Source organism: Pinus tabuliformis, chromosome 7 (assembly GCF_031772625.1).
Source record: "Pinus tabuliformis cultivar Carrire ecotype Pingquan chromosome 7, CPIR1, whole genome shotgun sequence".
NCBI classification, from domain to species: Eukaryota; Viridiplantae; Streptophyta; class Pinopsida; order Pinales; family Pinaceae; genus Pinus; species Pinus tabuliformis.
In genome coordinates this window covers 1272742-1294212 of record NC_142293.1, presented here as the reverse complement: position 1 = coordinate 1294212, position 21471 = coordinate 1272742, and the positions used below count along the sequence as shown (strand labels likewise).

Here is a 21471-nt window from a genome sequence, read left to right as displayed (position 1 = left end):
ATCAAGATAAGTTTGATGATTGAAATCGAGAGGCTGTTATGCTTCTCAAACTCTCTGTGATTGATGATCAGTTACCGCAGATTCCTTCCGGCAAGACAGCTGCTGAAATCTGGCAACGTTTGAAGGAATTGCATGAGACATCCGACAAGAGCAGAGCTTTTTTTCTCAAGAATCAGTTGTTTTCCATCATGATGGAAGAACATATATCTTTACAGGAACATCTTAACAAGATTAAAGACATTCGAGATCAGCTCGAAGCCATTGGTCGGACCATGGAGGAAGAAGATATGGTAGTCATCACTCTGAAAAGTCTACCAAAACCTTATGAGCACTTCATAGAAACACTCAACATTACCTCTACTAATGTTGATTTGAAGTTTCCAGAGTTATGCAGCAGGATCGTTGGAAACAGCAGTTTGGTAGTAGTGCTTCATCAGCCTCCTCAGAAAATGCTTTTGCTGCCAAATATCAGTCCTCTCAGTCCTTTCAGCAGAAAGGTTCTTCTCAGCCTTTTGATCCCGCTAAGAAGAAAAATGTGCAGTGTAATTACTATCACAAGTTCGGCCACATGAAGAAAGATTGCCGACAGAGGATTGCTTTTGAACAGAAGAAGCAGGGAGGGTCTTATTAGCAAGCGAATGTTGCAGAACATTTTGAGCAGAAGGAATCTGCTTTTTACGCCTTTATGGCTAAGAGGTCCTCAGATCATGCCCCGTCTTCTGCCTAGTACATTGACTTTGGTGCATCACATCATTTTTCTCACAAGCATGACTGGTTTATTGACTTCTCACATTTCAGTGATTTCGTGTTATTCAGCGGAGGTGAAGAGTACACAGTGGTTGGCAGAGGTACAGTTAAGATCCAGTCTGGTGGGCGCACACTCATCTTCCTGAATGTGTACCATGTTCCTAGTATGGAAATTAATCTGCTGTCTGTCAGCTAGATTATGAGGAACTCTCCTTAGCTTGATGTAGTGTTCAGTGCGCACAAGTGCTCCATTATTGACAGGGAGACTCATCTTACGGTTGCTGTTGGCCTAGAGGATCATGGTCTATACAGGCTTCTTGACACTGGTGATTCTCCAGAAGTGGCTCTAGCAGCTCGTGTTTCTCCCATCAGCACTCTGTGGCATCAGCGATATGGGCATCTAAACATTCAGTATCTCTCTCAGCTCTCTCGGGAGGGACTTGTGTCAGGGTTACCTGATATTCAGACTCAACAGTTGGGAGTGTGCAGCGCCTGTCAAGCTGGCAAGCAACATCGGTCTTCATTCAAGGATGGAGAATCTTGGCACGCATCTAAGGTACTCCAGTTAATTCATGCTGATATTTGTGGTCCTATGAATACATCTTCAGTTACTGGTTGCAAATATTTTTTGCTTATTGTAGATGATTTCAGTAGAAAGATGTGGGTGTATTTTCTAAAACATAAATCTGATGTATTTAGTATCTTTCAGAAGTTTAAGTCCTTAGTTGAAAAAGAGTCTGGCTATAATATCATAACTCTTAGGATAGATAACGGGGGGGAATTTTGTTCTTCTGCTTTCTCCAACTTCTGTGATACCCATGGCATCAAACGCTAGTTAACTACACCCTACACTCCTCAGCAGAACAGTGTTGTCGAACGTCGCAACCGTACGGTTGTTGAAATGGCTCGTTCCATGTTACAACACAGGAGTGTTTCGAACAAATTTTGGGCTGAAGCAGTGTTTACTGCTGTCTATCTTCTTAACCGATCACCTACTCAGGTTGTTAAGGGGAAGACTCCAGAAGAGGTTTGGTCTGGCCGTAAGCCTCAGATCAGTCACCCCAAAGTGTTTGGCTCGATTGCATATGTTTGGATTTGAGCTGCTAAGTGCTCTAAGTTGGATTCCAAAAGCCAGAAACTCATGATGACAGGGTACAATGACCACCACAAGGCCTATAGGCTGATAGATATAGACACTGGTCGTCTTAGCTTCAGTTGGGACGTAGTGTTTGATGAAGACAGAGGATTCTTTCAGTCTCCTACTTCTGAGCAGTGTTTTGAGGATCAACCTCACAGTATTCTTCTTCCGTTAGGTCCACCTGATGGGAGGGATGATGCAGCATCAGTGTTTGATGATGCACTACCTGAGCTTCCTCCGGAAAATAATCCTCCTCTTGCTGCTCCTGTTGTTTTTGAGCCTCCTCTACCCACTCCTAATATTAGTTCTTCCACTCTTCGGCCTAAATGGTGGGCTAAAACTATTGGTGATCTCTGGGATAATGAGCTCCTTGAAGGTAGAACTTCCCGAAATAAGAGCAAACACCAGCCTACAATAAATTTTGCTCTTATAGCTAACTTACACAGTGTTTTTGAGCCTCAAACCTATTCGGAGGCTAAGGGTATACCTGAGTGGGAACAGGCTATGGAAGCAGAATTCCAGAGTCTTCAGAAGAATCACACTTGGACCCTTTCTAATCTTCTTACAAGGAAGAAGCCCATTAGCTGCAAATGGGTGTATAAAGTAAAATACGAAGCTGACGGGACCCTCGATAAGTATAAGGCTCGCCTTGTTGCTCGAGGATTCTCACAAAAGGAAGGCATAGACTATGAGGAGACCTTTTCTCCTACAGCCAAGATGAGTACCATACGACTTGTCCTTGCCTTAGCAGCTTAGTTCAGTTGGAAAGTCCATCAGATGGATGTAAAGAGTGCTTTTCTGAATGGTGACTTACAGGAAGAAGTCTACATGACGCAGCCTCCAGGATTCAAGGTTGCTGGTCAAGAACAGAAAGTTTGTAGATTAGTCAAAGCACTCTATGGTCTGAAACAAGCCCCTCGGGCTTGGTACATGAAAATTGATAAGTACCTAACAGATCATGGTTTTCAGCGGAGTCCATCTGATGCAAACCTGTATATCAAACATACTGGTGATGATATTTTGTTTGTGGTTGTCTATGTGGATGATCTTATCATTATTGGCAGTTCAACACTTTTGATCCATGGGATCAAACAGGATTTGTGCAACACTTTTGATATGACAAATTTGGGACTTCTTCATCACAGTTTAGGGGTGGAAGTCTGGCAGACTGAGAACAACATCTTTCTCTCTCAGTCCACGTATGCCAGAGATCTTGTGGACAAGTTCAGAATGCAGGATTGCAAACCTACCACGACTCCTATGGAACCAGGGCTCAAACTTTCAGCTCAGTCATCCTCACCACTTGTGGATAACTTTATTCAGGCAATTAGTAGGCAGCCTCATCCACCTTATTGCCACTCGACCTGATATCAGTTTTGCAGTGAGCTACATTTCACGCTTCATGTCAGCTCCTACGGCTGACCATTGGATAGCAGCAAAGTGTGTGCTGCGTTATGTGAGAGGCACTCCTGATTATGGACTTCTGTACACTTGGAGTTCAGATCCTACACTCAGTGGTTACACAGATTCAGACTGGGCTAGTTCGGTTGATGACCGTAAATCTACAGCTGGGTATGTGTTTAGTCTGGGATCCGGCGCTGTCACATGGGCTAGTAAGAAGTAGCAGGCAGTGGCTCTCTCCTCGACAGAAGCAGAGTATCGGGGAGTAGTTAAGGCATCTTGCGAGGCAGTTTGGCTTCGACGTATGCTTGCGGATATGCATGTTTCCTAGGCAAGTCCTACTCCCTTGTTCTGTGATAATCAGGGAGTGCTCAAACTTGCCAAGAATCCAGTCTTCCATGAACGAACAAAGCATGTGGAAACTCATTGTCACTACATTCGACAGCTTGTTGAAGACAGATCCATTCAGTTGCTATATGTTCCCACAACGGAGCAGCCAACAAACATCTTCACCAAGCCTCTTGGTCCTGATAAGTTTGTAAAATTCAGAGGGTCTATAGGTGTTGTAAATAGATTGAGCATTAAGGGAGGGTATTAGAATAATGCTATTTTAGTGTTTACTGCTCATCTATGATTGTAATTAGCAGTTTCTCGCTGTTTCAATATTCTTAGTAGAAACTTGTTGTTTCTACTTTTTTAGTAGAAACTTGCTGTTTCTGTAAATACAGTTGTATTATTTATTGAGCTTTACTGCTCATTGTAAATTAATTCAATTCATTCATTGATTACTAATGAGATTAGAGGAAGACTACTTCAAATCTTCAATTGCAAGTGAAACAAAGACAAGAACAATTCCAAATGCAATAGATCAAATAGCCAATGAATGAATGAAACTAAGGGAACCAGATCTAAACTATGATAACAATGAAATTAGCAATGCATGAGAAACAAGTTAGTGATCTAGATCAAAGAGAAAAGAAAAGGGAAAAGAGGATGCCTCCCTTTTAAATAAGGAGGCCGGATACCATGGGATTTGAGATCCCAAGCTCCCTCAGGAAGAATTTATTATTATATTACAAGAGAAGAAGTCCTTTTGACAAAGGGAGAGAACTCTTCAATCTCAAGGAGGATTACAATGATGAAAGAACACTTCACAAACCAATCCCTTAAGATACAAAAATGAATCAAATCAACTACCAATTATGATTCAAAACCCCTCAAACAAGGCTAATCTGACCCTCAAGGGCACTCGACCTTCAACAAGAGACTAGACCAGTCACAAGAGAGCTCACAACTTGAGGAGGAAAGCCTAAAAAATCCTACGACAAACCCAAAAATTAAATGAAATTTTTTATTTAAATTTTATCAATTTTTTTATGGTGATTCTCTTTAAAATCAAGGCTCAAAACCACTTTAGATTTTTTTTTTTTTGAGTCTCCAATATCAAACCCTTCGCTTCAGTCAAGGAAGAGGGTCCTCGTCCTCGGAAGGATAGGCCTCAAAAGTATGCGACTTCCCTTAAAAAAATTGCAAATGATGTCAAGCCTTTTGAAAATCAATTTGTGCCAAAAGATTATGATAAACCCCTTCAGACTTTTGTTGAAGCACTGACGAAGTCACAAGGGTTAGCAAATGAATCAATGGCAAGGAAATAAAGCCCTAGAGGCTTGTTACCAAGGGAAAAGAGGCCTAAAATGTCCGCGACCTACAAGAAAGAGCCTGGAATTTTTTTATGATCCAAAAAATGATACCCAAACCCTTCTTGATGCCAAATATAACCCTTCAAATCTAACAACTAGCTCAAAGAGTGAGATCTGAAGAGAATAAAGTCCAAAACCCTAAGCGAAACCCTTAAAAATTTTGCAAAAAAATTGTAGAGGTGAAATCTCTTGGATAATTCGATTTTGAGGCAAGGGAAACCCTCAAAACCCTTGCGGCCTTCAAGAAAAAGCTAGACGGTTCCAAAAAATAATTTGTTGACCTCTAAAACCCTAGCCGAAGTTAATCTTGACTTGGGAAATCAATATCCTTCAAAATATTGATGGGATCAAGCTTGCAAACAATATATGGAAATAGATCTAAGCCAAATCGATGCCCTCCTTCAGATCTGTAGTTGAAACTCAAGAAAAACCCAACAAATCTATACAAATAGATGGAACTATATATAAGGTTAGAGGGAAATATATACATAAGATCTATTCACAAATTTAATAATACAAACTCATAAGAAGCAGATCTATTCATTAAAGCTCTTAAATAAATTTTGAAAGATTTTGAAAATATTTTGAATTTAGATCTAGAGCAAATGGTAAGGAAAACCCCTTTTCTTATTTGAATGATAAGTCTTCAAGTGACCTACTATGTGTTCTTCAACTTCTAGGCTTGAAAAGTTGGTTAATTCAATCGAGAATGTCCCCAAGTATCCAAGATCTGATCAACAATAAAATTTCTACACTTTTGAAAAGATAATTATTAGATCCACAGAGATTGGGATAACACAGTGATAGAGGAGTCTAAGGGTTTAACCGAAAACCAATAGATCCGCTCCACCTAGTGTGTTTCTCCAAATCTAAACAATGATGTAAGATAATTGTACACTAATGAATCTTCAAGAGCTAATGGAAATAACAATTTTTAAAACACTAGTAGAACATTAAGTACAAGAGATCAGAGAAATTATACCATCACTGAAGAATAACACCATAATATTGCCCCAAAGACTCTTATTATATTCTCAAAAAAATGTTACAATGATAGTAGAGCTTCACTAACCAAGAGCTCAAGATTACATGACGATATAATGAGGAGCTTAGAGCTTCCTTATATAGAAAAATGAGAGCATGAGAAGCTCCAAGTGAAAAAAATGGCTAGTTGACTTGATCCATGTCATGATCCTCCAAAAAATATTTTGAACCCTTGATTACTGCTAGATAGATCTCCAAAAAAATTCGACTTCCTTGATGGATGTGGTGGATGGACCAATCTTTGACCTCTGGTTGGTTTTGGACCACTGGAAAATCTTAAAAAATATTTGTATTGAAATTCTTTCATTCAAAATAACCACTTGGACCAAAAATTCAATTTCCTTGAGAAAATATTCTTCCTTCTAGCCTAACGAATTTTTTGTGGGTCTTTTCTGCCTTGGAAATGAGACTTTTCTCCATTTTGAATTTGATCCCTTTTTTGGAAAATGCACATTCCCTTTTTAATTATTTTTCCACTTGGAGAAAAAAGATTCTCTCATTTTAATTTTTTGACTAATTTTTGCCTAATTATTTTGCCAGAAAATAATAAAATGACTCTAGAGGGGATTAGGCATTTTTTTTTCACCCTCAAAGTTGTCTAGATAGAAAATTTAGGAGTTGAGGTGTAAAATCAAGTACTCATACCCCCTACAACCTCTATAGAGTCTAGACAAGACTTTTACATCTTTACAAAAATATTAGATACAAATCCCAACCTAGAAGGGGAATTTTGACAATAAAAACATGACCTCTATACTCAACCAAATTCTGCGTTGGCACATGAGTGGTCAACAAGACCTAATATGTCCCCAGGCTAGCCTCAACCCTATTTGATGGACATTGCCTTGTTCCAAAGCCCAGATGAGAATGGTGATCACTTAGATGACTTGGGAGGGCTAGCATATTATGCCTAGATGCCAACACTTGCCTTAGAGCACGCCTTGTCATCCCACATGCCCTAAAAAAGTGACGTGAGCCTTCTAGGAGATGAGGTCATGCTGGAGAAGGAGTTTTTTGGAGATGTGCGCATGCACTTTGATGATTTTCTTGGAGTGAGAAGCACTCTTGAGCCACCTTCTCACTTGCTTGATGGAGATTGTTCGTTTGGGAGGATGACATCAACATGGAGGGCATTTAGTCCCATAAATGTGGGAGATTTTGATGTATTATTATGTTTTAAAGCTATCTTAAGGTCGGCTTGTGACCTTTAGGCCTATTTGAATGCTCAAGCAAACATTATTATGAAGAGTGACTAGGTTATCCTCATATAATAAAGGGAAGTCACTTCCATTTGTATCATCACACTTTGCACGCTTCACTCTCTTAAGAAGTGCTCACTACTCGCTCTTTTTTTTTTTCTCTTGGTTGTTATGGATGAATGATGGATTGAATTGTCTTGGGAGCGGTATTTTTGCATGAGGAGTCTATCGTGGATTGATAAAGTGATTCTTGATTGAATGATGTAAGTTTGTTGTCTATTTTCTTCCATTTTGCATGCAATTTTATGAAATTAGGGTTTCTATGGTGCCATATTAAAAAGTGCATAATTTTTGTGAAATCTTGTTTCTATATGTTAAGCAAAAATTGTCTTTCAAGAATCCATCAAAGGAACTTGGTATATGCATCCTTTGATCTTAAATCTCCACTCTAAAAAAGTCGCTAGGGTTTCTAAGAGAGGACTTGTAGTTGGCCACCCTCTTCATGCAAGCCCCTCTATCTTTGACCTCGACATTATTAGCTCCATTGCCCAATTGAGAGAAGGCAGTAGAGTAGTTGTGGTGATCATCCTTAATTTCCTTTGTCTCTTTTTTAATTCATGGTAACTATGGTTAGGATTAGCTTAACTATGCATTTTATAGCAATTTTATGTCTATTTGTTGTTGCCCTATTGGTAGGGATTGCATTTAATAAATATAAAATGCAAAATCTAGCATTAATTGCATATTTTCACCCCAAAATTAGGGCTGACGTCTAGATAATTATTGCTGTCATGCATTTTCAGCCATAAAAGCTTCATTATTTACCTAACCCTTGCTTGCCTCTTTGATATCCTTTGTCCCTTTGTTGATCGTATCACTTATACACTACTTCTCAAGCTGTTATATGTCATTGTATGCCCTAAATTTGCATATCATAAAAACTCTAATTTATAACAGTTTTCTTCTAAATCATAAAGGTCCTAGGAAAGTGTACTTGAACCTTGGTAACTCTTTCTTTTCAAGGTTTGGCTGGTGCCTTTCTTCTCAATCAGTAGACCTTATATCACCCTTGAGCCCTTGTTTGTTGAATATCTTGTTAATGATTTCTTAGGAAAGCCTCCCTTGTGGGGATAACGTCCACCACTAAACAGCTGGAGAGAGGCCACTGGGGTGACAGTGGTGGCTGACCTCTTTGTTTCCATAAGAACTAGGTTGCGCTAACAGGACACATCCTATTTTAAGGAAAGATTCCACTGCTACAGAAAATCTTGATTTGTTTAGAGACCTCAAAAACTGATTTTACCTCTTGATATGATCAGAAAATGTATCCAACTGAACTGCAAAAGTAACCAACATAGATGGATTTTGTCTTCAAAGGGAAGCACTGAGTCATGGCCCCAACTTTTCCAGTTTTATTTCTGCCCAGCTAACAAAACACTTTCTTACTTGAACTGTAAAAACTCAAGGGCTGAGCTGATACCTTCCCTGGCTGATTTTACCTGTGGATATCATGAAGGTAAATTATGCTGTCTTTCCTGCACCACGTGGAACTCTCAACTTCTCCCTGCTAGTTATACATCTTCAATATCCTTGCTGGTAGCTTCCTTTTTGACTTCTTCACTGCTGTAGCTATGATATCCTTGATACAATACTGCAGCCAGAATACCCCAAAATACAGAATGGGTCTGCATTTTGGGTGGTACAGGTACCATCAACCAAATGTGGGAAAGTGCCCAGGCATTTTCTGAGAAGGTTTTTCTACAAAAAAAACGTGTTTCAAGAAAGAGTAAAGGGCAGTTGAATCATATTCTTTGCCAATTAACCACAGACAGAGATGTAGTATATATTGAGATGCCAAATTACCTGGAAACATCGATTGTGTATGAGATGTTAACTGGTGGTTAAATGATCAACAGGCAATAGATTGATTTATTTGCATAGTGAAGTAGTAGTTTATTAGTTGCAACATGTTCACTATACATCAAGCACATGATTGACTGAAGTGCATGTGCTTTATGATATTTGAATAGGATAGTATATAGATTATATAATTGTTGGGCTAGCTTTGCTTGTTATTGAGACCATCTTGAAAAGCCCTAAATCAAATTTGATATGATGTGTTTCTGCAGGTAATCAATTTTGTAAAACCCAATGTTATTGCGGTAAGTGTGATCACATGAAATGCTTTTTAAAAAAGTTTATGAAAGTCTAATATATATTCTTTGTTATTGTGTGACTTCAATAATGATTTCCTAGTTGTCATTCCCTACTATAAGTTATTTGAATAAATGAAAATAATCATTTTGGTTATTGACGTTTTGAATCTGTCACTGACAAGTCCTTGTAAAGAGTGTGGAAATTCAGAAATCTTGTTAGCTTCATCCTTCAGATGGGCTGTGAGGATAGTTGTCCATTCTGTTGGATATTTTCATGAGTAAATATACATTCCAATTCAGAATTGAATATGTGAAAGAAAGAGTTGGGACATATCCAAAAGTTAATCTAAACATGGTTTTCAAGGAACTTAAATTCTATCCAATGTCCTGGCATCATGATAGGTTTAAATGGCAGTTATGAACTATATGTATGATTTTTTATATACATACTAGTTATATCATATAGCTATTGACACCTATTCCTTTTGATAAGCGACCACACAGACTAGCACCTTAGCATAAAGTCCCTGTTGCCCCTTATGTAGCAGGGGTACACATATTCTTGCAGCATGTTTCACACAATTGTAAGTCCAAGGTCACAAGTTAAAGCCTTGTAACAACCATGTGAGGCCTTATATTGGGTGTCCTAGACCTTTTGTTTGGTTGGAACATGGCCAATCCCTTTGAGTTCATCTCTGGATTTTTTTGTCCTGGATAGGAGGATTGGAGGGCTTTGAATACTTGAGGACTTATCGTTTTAGAGCCTGCTTTTGTAGGGGTGATCACTAGTGTAGGGGCGAATTCAACCCATACTAAGTGCACCTATGTCTTATCGCATGGTTATGAGTCTATTGAATCTATATGTGGCCTTGGCCTTGGTGCAATATCCCTTAGATGTTTCTCAACATGGCAGTCTCATAGTGTCAACTTTTCACATTTTTCGAGGTATTTGGCATTTCTTGATGCAAGTGGTCTTGAAAGTAAAAAAGTCAACTTGGTCCCTGTTACCACAAAATCTAGTAGACAGTGCAAAGCCTCACCAAGCAACCTAAATCTTATTGCAATGAAGAGATTCGCCACCATTGTGACCTCAATGGCGTCTCCTACTATTCTCTGGTTGGATGTTATCCCCACAAGGGAGGCTTCCCCGACGAGATTGAGAGGTTACATGACTAGGGTTTCAAACCAAATGGCTCACTAAGGATCTTGTAGATGAATCATCTAGAAAAGTATTCAATAAAGGATGGCTCAAGGGTGATTGGAATCTAATGGTTATGGGAGAAGTTACAAGCAAAGCCTTGAAGGCCAAGATAACAGATAAAAATGTTCAAGAACACTTTCCACCAACCCCAATAAATTAAAGAAGGTTTTTATGGACTAGGGTTTTATTGGTATCCGGATTTACAACATGCAATAGCATATAATAACTAAGAAATAGTCTCCAAATGATGAAATCAGTCAATTGTTTAAAGGCTACCAGAGAGGTAAGCAAGGGATAGGTCAACTTTAAGTTTTTAATGGCTGAAAATGCATGTAACAACAATAAATATCCAGATGTCAGCCCTATTTTTAGGAGTAAAACATGCAATTAATGCTAGAGTTTGCCTTTTTAAATTTATTAAATGTAATTTCTACCAATGATACAATAATAGATAGCTGTAAAATTGAATAAAATGAAGATTTAGGCCAAACCCCAACCCTAGTTACCAAGAAATAAAGGAAAGATAGAGATTTTACAAGATGATCCCACAACTTGACTAGTGTCTCGATTCAATTGGTCTATTGAGTCAAAGAGAGCGGGGTCAATGATAGGACTTGGATGAAGAGGGTGGAAGACTAAATATTTTTTCTTACAAACCCTAGTGACTTCTTGTAGTAGGATATTTAAGGTTAGTAGGTGCATGCAACAAGTTCATTTGATGGATTCTTGAATTGCAAATTTTGCATAGCATGTAGAAACAAGATTTCATGAAAGATTTTGCACATTTTAATATGAGTCATGACACAATTGAAACCCTAATTTCGGAAAATTGCATGCAAAATGGAAGAAAAACGACAATAAACTTACACCATCAATCAAGAATCATTTCATCAATCTAAAGATAGTCTCTCCATGTAGAAATATCTCTCCGAAGACAATTTGCTCCATCATTCATCCATAACAACCAAGAGAAAAAGAGAAGAATACTAGTGCACACTCACTCAAGATAAAAGAGAGGAGTGTGTGTGAGGAACAAGTGAAAGTGACTTCCTAATATTTACATGAGGGAAACCAAGTCAACTTTCACTAATTTAAAACAAAAAGCCTAAAAGTCTGCTTGGAGCATTCAACTATGCCTAAAGGTTACATGTCGACCATAAGATAACTTTACAAAATGATTAAACATAAGAAATATATCATAAATTCTCCACAAATGTGGGAAGAAAGACTCTCCAACATGAGTTCATCCTCCAAAATGGACATTATCATTCAAGTGACAAAGTGGGTCCAAGATTGATCCTCACTCCAAAGGACGTCATCAAAATGCATGGGTTCATCCCCAAGTAACATCTCCTCCACTGTGATGTCTGTTACCAAACAATCTAGCAGTTCCCTAAGAGGGGGAACCTAAGGGACAACTACTAGACTAAGTGACAACAATGGGACAATGACCCACTATCACCTCCATCAATGTCCCCTACTCTTTAAGAACTTTCACCGACGGGAAGAGTCTTGGTAGGTAGGAAATCACTTGGAATAGATACATCAATAACTAGGGGCTAAGTGATTGTCAAATCCCATTCAAGGAGAGACACAATAAAGGCTCAATGCTTCAAAGAAGCTAACACACTCTCCAGGAAAGACCTTGGGGAGAGAAGATCAAGACCTAGGGTTTGAGATATGCAATGGTAATATGTCTTCCTAAGGTCAAGACTATAGGGATGAGGTAGGGACCTCTCAAAGGAGCTGTTGTAACTCCCAAAGACAACCTTGGATTGCTTCAAGACTAGCGCCTGGGCACATCTAAAATGGTGTGTCTCAAAAGATTTGAATATGCTGGAGACAAGACTTATGGTTCTATAGGTTCATATGTATATAGGAAATAGGTTGGTTCATTAATCCAAAGAAATGAAACATGGATTTCAAATACTTCTTCACAAATTCAGATCTCGGATATAATCATCAAAAGAGTGGAGATCGAGAGCTTCAAGGTCTTACAGCTTAATAATCTTTTACAGAGTGGGTGAAAGAGGATACTAGAGGGGAGCAACTCATCGCATAGAGCTTAAGACCTCAAGGATTCAATGTTGAACACAAAGAGCTCGAGGCAGTAAGGATTCTATGTTTATTTGGGTTACAAGCGATAATGAGGTCTAAAGGAAGGACTGAAGGCTATGATTCATATGTTGCACATTTAAAGATATAATCACAATGATCCTCACAGGCGTATACATAAACAATGTCAAGACAAATGAATCTGTGGGACGGTAACAGGCATTTGCATTAACATACAACTTACCAACGAATCTATAAGAGAGCTTGAAACATATCTAGCAACAATAACTACATAAATCAGCTAAAGAAGCATGAACATTTTAATGAGTAAAATAGAGGGGAACACATACTGTAATCCTTTGAAGATGGAATCACCACAGTTTCATTGATATTCTGAAAGACCTGTATTACAAAGGAAATACAATCTGAAATTATACATGCAGTGTTTTTCCTAGAATTTTTGAACCTCATCTAAGTCTTGCATTCCTCTATTTATCTGGGAAGAGGGGCAAGAGCATTAACTACGTAAAATATCTAATGTCCCTATTCCTCGGTCTGATAGCCTTGCTGTATCAACATTAAATGGATCTATGGCCCAAAAATATTACAGAGTTGAATGCTTTAGGATGGGCAGCGCGTTTCAATACAGCAAAATAAATGGACTTGAAGGAAAAAGAACCAGGGATTTTCTAGCCCATCCCATGATCATATCAGTATGCTGGTGCTGTCATGGCGTAGAGTATGGCCCCCTTGTCTTACATCCCTTTGTCTTTTCTACCACTACTTTCTTCTTTGCCGATTCCCGGTCCCGTGTGTCAGCATCCTTCCTTTGAATCGGCCCATTCTTCGTCTTGAATGTCCACCTGCTCGTAATGATCCACTGGTTGTTGACCCACCTCACCTTTAAAACTTTGTACTGCGTCTTCAATGCCTTGACGCGGTGGTTGAGCAACCTTCTTTGTTTATCAGTACAATTACATAGCTGCGGGCCTCTTCCTCCATAACTGACGGAACGAGGCTTTCAATTTTCCCCTTAACCAGTGGAGCAGGCCTCTAGTCCAGGTGCGAGGTCTTTATAAACTTGGTTTTAATCTTTTATCGCGTCCAGAGGAAAATCTCGCATATCGCAATTGGCCTCGCGCCGTAGCCTTTGAATCTTTTCCCCCTCTGCTCTTGCGATTGCCAATATCTTGGTGATGTTACTGCTGACGTTATCACTGCCAAATGTCGCCCAATGAGTGATGCCATGTGGCCCCTAGAAACAGCCTCATAGGACCCCTGGAAGTGCCAAAAATGAATGGCACGTGTCCGCCTGCCATGTCATCTTTCGTACTTGTCACGTCACTACTAACGTCAGCCGGCATGTCAGCTCAACAGGCGAATTAGAGGCCGTTGCGTGGCCCCTCGGAGGAGAGAGAAAAAGGTAGGCCGAGTCCTTGCTTTTTCATGCTTTCCCTTGAATTTTGAGAATCGACCCTCTTGGCGATTTTGGTTTATATCGCAAATCGACCCCTCGCCACGGTCCTTGTCCTTTGTAACTCGCCGACGGCCGATGTGCGAGATGTGATATCGCAAATCGCAATCGGCCTCCCTGAACCGCCGATAAGTCTTAAGCCTTTGGCCCTTTGCCTTCATCGATGGCCGATATGCGATGGGCTCCATCTGTCCCGATTGCGATTATTTCCCAACACTTAGCCAATTTTTCATTTGCTGGGCCCTTCATAGGGGTCCTTCCATGGGCTCTAACTTTAGCTCTGGAAGTCCGCTTTTAGACTTCTATATACCGTTGGAAAGCTCTTCCCGAGCACGGGGCCTTGGAGTGGGGCTGATACATCTCTGGGATCTTCTGTGGCTTGAGACAGGGGTTACAAATTCCACTTATCCTTGAACAATGAAGTCATATTGAAACCCCCAAAGTTGTGAGTGACAACATTGGCTCCAACTGGGGACTGTGCCTTGTTAGTAAGGTGCTGAGGACCTGCAAACCAGTAGCCTTTCCTTCCATTGGGCATGGGGTTATTCTTAAACAAAATATCATTTTGTGAAAAGGGACTTATTTAGCAATAAACTGAAAATTCAAATAACAATTTTCACAACACAAACCAGATATTTACAATGAGCCAAAGAAAGTTATCTCTAATTTTGAAAATAAAATTTTAGGAACTGACCATTTACCGACAGTTCCAACAGTTCACCATCTAGGTTTTCAAGCATGTAGGTGTTGTTTCCCCTTTCTTGTGCAATCTTGAAGGGGCCTAACCAGAGTGAATCAAATTTCCCATGTTTTCCTTTGTCTTCTCGTCTCACATCCCACCTGAGAACTAAATCTCCCTTCTGAAAAGGTCTGTCCTTAGCTTTTTTGTCGAACAACAGCTTCATCTTTTGCTGATAATCAGATAGTCTGGTCTCCACCTGCTTTCTACTCTCCTGAAGTTCCACCAGCTGATTTATTCTTCTTGTTGGTGCACTTGGCTCCTCCTCAGCTTCTTGTAACAGCTTTGCCACAGGCATTGCTAATTGTATAGGGAAAACAACAACCTTGCCATATACCAACTCAAAAGGTGATACCCCAGTGGATCTCTTGGGTGTTACCCTGTTGGCCCATAAAGCAAATTTCAACTGAGAATCCCAGTTCCTTTTGTTTTCAACAATATTCTTATCACTGTTTTATTAGAGGATTCAGCCAAGCCATTCCCTTGAGGGTAATATGTGGTGGAATGCCCGATAGTAATGCTATATTTGTTGCAGAAAGTAGTGAACTTGGCGGACTTAAAGACTTGGGCATTATCAGTGATGATTTTGGAGGGGAAACCAAAGCGGGATAGTATGTTTTCTTCATGAACTTCATAACCACTGCATCTGTAGCATTCCTGGTTGGAATAGCCTCAACCCACTTGGTAAAGTAATCGGTAGTTGTTAATATCCACCTGTGTTGGCCACTGGATGGTGGGTTGATCTCTCCTATAAAATCCAAGCCCCATTGTTTGAAGGGCTCTTCCACCTGTACAGGAATCAAAGGGAGAGGAGCGAGTTTCTGTCTTTCAGCGAACATCTGGCACTTCTGGCAGCTCTTGACTCTGTTATAAACATCTTTGAACAGCGTAGGCCAGTAAAATCCAGCCTTGAGGATTTTGTGTGCGGTGGCTTTCCAACTATAATGCCCCCACAGGCTCCTTCATGAAATTCTTCCATCACCTTATTGTTCTCTATTTCTACTAAACACAACAACAATACACCCACTGGGTCCTTCCAATATAGTAAGCCATTTGATATAACGTACTTTTGGGCATGTAATCTCAAGCTTCGATATTTAGAGGAACCTAGTCCCAATGGGCGTCTCAAAAATAGGAGATAATGGACAACATTTTTATACCACTGAGACCTCTCATACTTGGCATAAATTTTCTGTTCAGATGTTCTGATGCTCTTCAGCCCTGCTATTTTCCGTGACTAAATTTATCCCAAGAGCTTGGCAGTTAGGTTCGAACAAGATCTTAGCTAACCCTTGGCCTTTGATGAGCTTGGTAGGCTTGATTTCCAGCTCATATTCCTGTATTTTGGCTATCCATCTGCCCCTCTTCCCTTCACTGTCTCCCTGCATGAGAATGTCTTTGACTGCAGTCGTCGGGACAAATGTTGTGACCTTGGACTGCAGTACATACATACATACGAAATGATTTGAGCGCCTTAACCAGTGCATATGCCTGTTTTTCCAATATGTCATACTTCAGCTCAACGTCCCTTAGGACTTGGCTGAAAAAGGTGATAGGCTGCTCGTGACCTTCCTTGTTTTTCTGTAATAGCACTGCAGCAATGGTATGCGAAGAGGCAAAAGAAAATATATAGAAGGGCATTGAATAATCAGGGCTGACTAGCATTGGGGCCTCAACCAGAGCTTCTTTGATCCTAGTGAAAGAATCACGGGAGGCGGTGTGCCACTTAACTTCGTTCTCCTTCCTGAGCATATCGGTGATACTTTTAACTATCTCAGCATAGTTAGGTATGAACCACCTTAAGAAATTTATCCTCCCCAGAAAGGCTTGGACTTCTTTTTTATTTCTTGGCAGGGGGATAAGGCCAATGGCTTTGACCCATTCAGGATCAATCTTCACCCCTTCCTGCGCTACTATATGTCCAAGCAGCTTTCCTTTGCTCAGGGCAAACTGAGATTTCTTTGGATTGAGAGAAAGGCCATACCTCCTGCACTTCTCGAAGGTGAGTTTTAGGTGGAGGATATGTTCTTCGTCTGTCTTGGAAAAGACTGTGATATCATCCAAGTAGACTACCACAAACTTATCTTGCTCGCCCATGAAGGCTATGTCCATTGCTCTCTGGAATGTGGCTCCTGCATTCATCAACCCAAAGGGCATGCGAGCGTACATGAAGGTCCCCCACGGGGTGGTGAAAGCAGTCTTTCTCTGATCTTCAGGGTGAACCACCACTTGGTTATATCTTGAGAATCCGTCCATCATTGACATCCTGGCTACACCCACTACCTTCTGCAGTATACAATCCATCTTGGGCAGCGGGTAGTTGTCTTTTAGGGATGCCCGGTTGAGGTTTCAGAAGTCCACGCATAACCTTATTTCCCCGTTCTTCTTCCGGACAGGGACCAAATTAGCCACCCACTCAGAATACCTTAGAGGGACTATGATCTTGGCCTGCAACAACTTTCTTACCTCCCTTTCAATGGAAGGGAGTAAGAGTGGGTTTATTTGTCTGAGTTTTTGTTTGCAGGGCTTTATCCCACTCTTCAGAGGGATCTTATGCTGAATAACATTGGTATCAAATGATTTCAAATCGTCATATGACCAAGCAAATACATCTTTGTAAGTTCTGAATAGATTTAAATACCTCTGTTTGTATTGCAGGGGGATTAGTCTGGACAGCCTGATTGTCTGAGGCTCCTCCTGGGACCCGATGTTGCAGTCTTCGACCTGCTCGTCCTTCTCAGGGGCCAATGGTTTGGATGCTATGTCATCTTTATTGAAAAGCCTTTCTAGTGGAACGACTTCTATGAATCTTTTTACCTGCTCATCATCTTCAAACACCTGCCAGTGCTTGACATTGTCAGGTATTGAAGGTCTGTGCCTAACTTCTATCTCATATCTGAGGAGAGGATTCTGGGGGGGCCCTGAATGTACTTGCAACCACTGCAAGAGAGTCGCCCATTCTGTTTCCTTCTCTGGGCAGAAACTGAATGTTAAAGGCCAAGAAGAAATTGTCGATTAAGTCCCACACTTCATTTCGGTATGTCCTCAGCTTGGGGTGTTTGGCTTGGCATTGGTCTCAGATCTGCTTCACGACTAGCTTAGAATCCCCATAGACCGATAGGCATTCAATGTTCATCTTTCTCGCTGTTTGTAACCCCAGGAGCAATGCCTCGTACTCTGCTACATTGTTGGTCGCCTCAAATTCGAGCTTGAAAGAGAGGGGTATCATGTTGCCTTCTGGAGATACCAACAATGTTCCAGCTCTGTTCCCATCTTTTGAGTTTGCTCCATCGAAGTATAACCTCCATACCTCGTTTTCATTTAAATGCTGGTATTTCAACTGCCTTGTCAAGTGCACTGATGCTTCTTCTAAAAGGTTCTCATCTTCCTCTAAGAATAAGCAGGAGATGTCACTGTCTTTCCCATGCACTGGGGAGTTCTCTGAGCCTTTAGCTAGGGTCACGGTTTTCACAAACCGGGATTCTCTGTATAACCTTCTTTGCTCACCTCCAAAAGTGGGGATGGTAGCATAAGTCAAATCCAGCTTGATGGAACCACCCACCTTTGACCCCCAAGCTCTGGATAAGAGCATTCCAAACCGAGGAGGTATGTCGGCCACCACTATATCCATAACCACACTTTTGACTGGGATCTGGGCCAAGTTTACCACCAGATCCTTTATCATGCCCAAGCACTTGACTCTCTTTGAGTCAAAGGAGTACAAGTCTTTGTATGGCCTAGTGATCTCTAAGCCCAGCTGTTCCATTACAGATAGTGGCATGAGGTTGTGTGAAGCTCCCGAATCCAGCATGCAGTTATGAAGCAAAAGGTCATGGACCAACAATGTCACATAAAAAGGTGTAGTAGAGGGATCTGATTCTTCCACATGTGGCCCGAAAACAACCATGGGCCTCTCCTCTTGTAGGTTCAAACTGTCATGGGGTGGTGGAGAGTCAGATGGATGCATAAAGTGGGAGACTTGAGCTTGGTAATGAGGCTGCTTTAGGAGCTCAGTAAGGGGAACAAGAATTTTTACCTTTTCCAGCTCCTTTTGGAGATTGAACATATGTTGGGCCTTTTCTGCATCTTCATGCTCTATTCCTTCTCCCTTCACGCTGGCAGTTGTCAGTGGAGCGAGTGCCTCTTTTTCTGTGTGTCCCTTAGGACCATTGCTCTCTTTATTTGCAGAGACTCTTGTCTTGGGTGGGTCAGGATGTAGCTTACTCTTCCCTTTGTTTGGGGCTGGAGGAACCAGTTGGTGAGCAAATTCCCCTTGCTGTTCTAGTTCTCTCGTCCTCTTCTTTGAAGATCTAAGATTATACTTGCGTTGTGGTTGTGTTTGCATGAACTCTGCAAACTGTTTGCAATAATAATCTATATCTTCATCCTCTGCTATTTCTTCTCTGTGGTGAGTGGCCTCCTGGTGAGCCATATTCTCATGTTCCTCTTCAGCAAAACCGACATATATATTTCCCTGCATCTCCTGAGTATCCAACGATTGTTCGTCAGGACTATCTTCCAAGTATAAGGGATGAGGAATTTGATCAAGCTGCTCCTTTCTTTCCCTTGGAAGTAGTTGCAGTGGAGGCCTTCTATATTGCTGGTTATAGCCCCGATTATTGATTTGAGCATTTTGCCTGGAGAGGTTCTTGTTCTCGATTTCGAGCTTCCCAACCTTCTGTGATAAACTTTTGATGAGTTTATCCAAATCATCTATCTTCAGGTCTGATGATTCTCTGTTCAGACCAGAGGAGGATGTCTCCTCTTTCCCTCTCTAGGGTTCCATGGGCTCTTGCTTTACCCTCATCTTTCCTGTCGAGGCCATATTTTCTTCTACTTCGAGAGCATCAATCTGAAGTTGGTCCAGAGTGGTAGATTTCCTTTCTCTCAGGGTAAAACCAACATCAGAGTCGAAGGCTCCCAAGAAAACCACTCGAGTTGCAGCTGGGGAAGGCTTTATGTCGGCTGGTAGGTTATTGAACTGCTTATTGAATCTTTTGATAAATTCTGTGGTATCCTCCTTTGACTTTTTTCTTATTGTATTGAACTCAGTAAGGAGGTACTCATGGTTCCTCTTTTCACCCCATTTCTGGGTGAAAGATTTTTCAAGTTGCTCCCATGTAGTGATGGAGGCATTAGGCAGGGATTTGAACCATTTTCTAGCCTCTCCGTCGAGGGATTTAACAAACAGTCTCATAACCACATCCAATTGTTCCACATTTATGTTCTCGGTAAACGCACTAAAGGTTTCAATGTGATTTTGTGCGTATTATCATCTTCTCCATTGAACCTAGGCAGATGCTTTAGGTAGTCTTGCGGCATTGCACTCAGAGGCTGGGGTAGATCAAGAGGTGCATATTTATTTAGCAAGAAACCTGGAAGAGCCATTTGGACAAGCAGAGGAGGGTTCAAATTCGCTTGAGGGAATAGGGTCAAGACCACAGGGGTCATAGGAGAAGGAGGGTATATCAGGGCTTGAGGAGTGAACCCTGAACGGTGAGCAGTAGCCGCTCGAGAACTAGAAGAGGGGATTGCAAAGGCTGGAGAGATAGTAGCACAGTCTGGGGGAGTTTTTTCTTTCCAGACTTTGTTGGAGATTAATTTCTCGGGGTTAGATACAAATCGGGCTTTCTGCTAGGATGTATCTGAGCAAGTATGCGGTCTTTTAAAAGCCAGGGCTATGAATGATAACGAGGAAAGGGTGTGGAGTCGCCAAGGTGATTTGAGGGCAATCAAAACAGACTTTGATCACCTATTCAAAGAGTGCTTCAGTTTGTCGTATCCCAGGGGAAAAATCCTTCAATAAGTCCCCGACAACGACGCCAAAAGATGTTGTATCTCCCAGAGACAACCTTGGATTGCTTCAAGACCAGTGCTTGGGCACATCTAAAATGGTGTGTCTCAAAAGATTTGAATATGCTGGAGACAACACTTATGGTTCTATAGGTTCATATGTATATAGGAAATAGGTTGGTTCATTAATCCAAAGAAATGAAACATGGATTTCAAATACTTCTTCACAAATTCAAATCTTGGAAATAATCATCAAAAGAGTGGAGGCCGAGAGCTTCAAGGTCTTAAAACTTAATAATCTTTTACAAAGTGGGTGAAAGAGGATACTAGAGGAGAGCAACTCATCACATAGAGCTTAAGACCTCAAGAATTCAATGTTGAACACAAAGAGCTCGAGGCAGTAAGGATTTCTATGTTATTTGGGTTACAAGCGGAAATGAGGTCTAAAGGAAGGACTGAAGGCTATGATTCATATGTTGCACATTTAAAGATATAATCGCAATGATCCTCACAGGCGTATACATAAGCAATATTACAACAAATGAATTTGTGGGACGGTTATAGGCATTTGCATTAACATACAACTTACCAACGAATCTATAAGAGAGCTTGAAACATATCTAGCAACAATAACTACATAAATCAGCTGAAGAAGCATGAACATTTTAATGAGTAAAACAAAGGGGAACACATACTGTAATCCTTTGAAGATGGAATCACCACAGTTTCATTGATATTTCGAAAGACCTGTATTACAAAGGAAATATAGTCTGAAATTATACATGTAGTGTTTTTCCTAGAATTTCTGAACCTCATCTAAGTCT

General features: G+C 40.7%; 1 protein-coding gene across 3 annotated transcripts in view; it reads left to right on the top strand.

Moving 5' to 3' along the window:
- Positions 1 to 21471, top strand: part of LOC149244843 (uncharacterized) — a 496877-nt gene that overhangs the window by 108314 nt on the left and 367092 nt on the right. For 2 of the 3 annotated variants that reach the window (XM_089455502.1, XM_089455500.1), the window contains exon 2: positions 9359 to 9391. The exons of the other annotated variant lie outside the window; for it this stretch is intronic. In XM_089455502.1, the coding sequence (XP_089311628.1) occupies positions 9359 to 9391 (33 nt within the window). The remainder of the gene's footprint in view (positions 1 to 9358; positions 9392 to 21471) is intronic. 3 annotated transcript variants of the gene reach the window in all.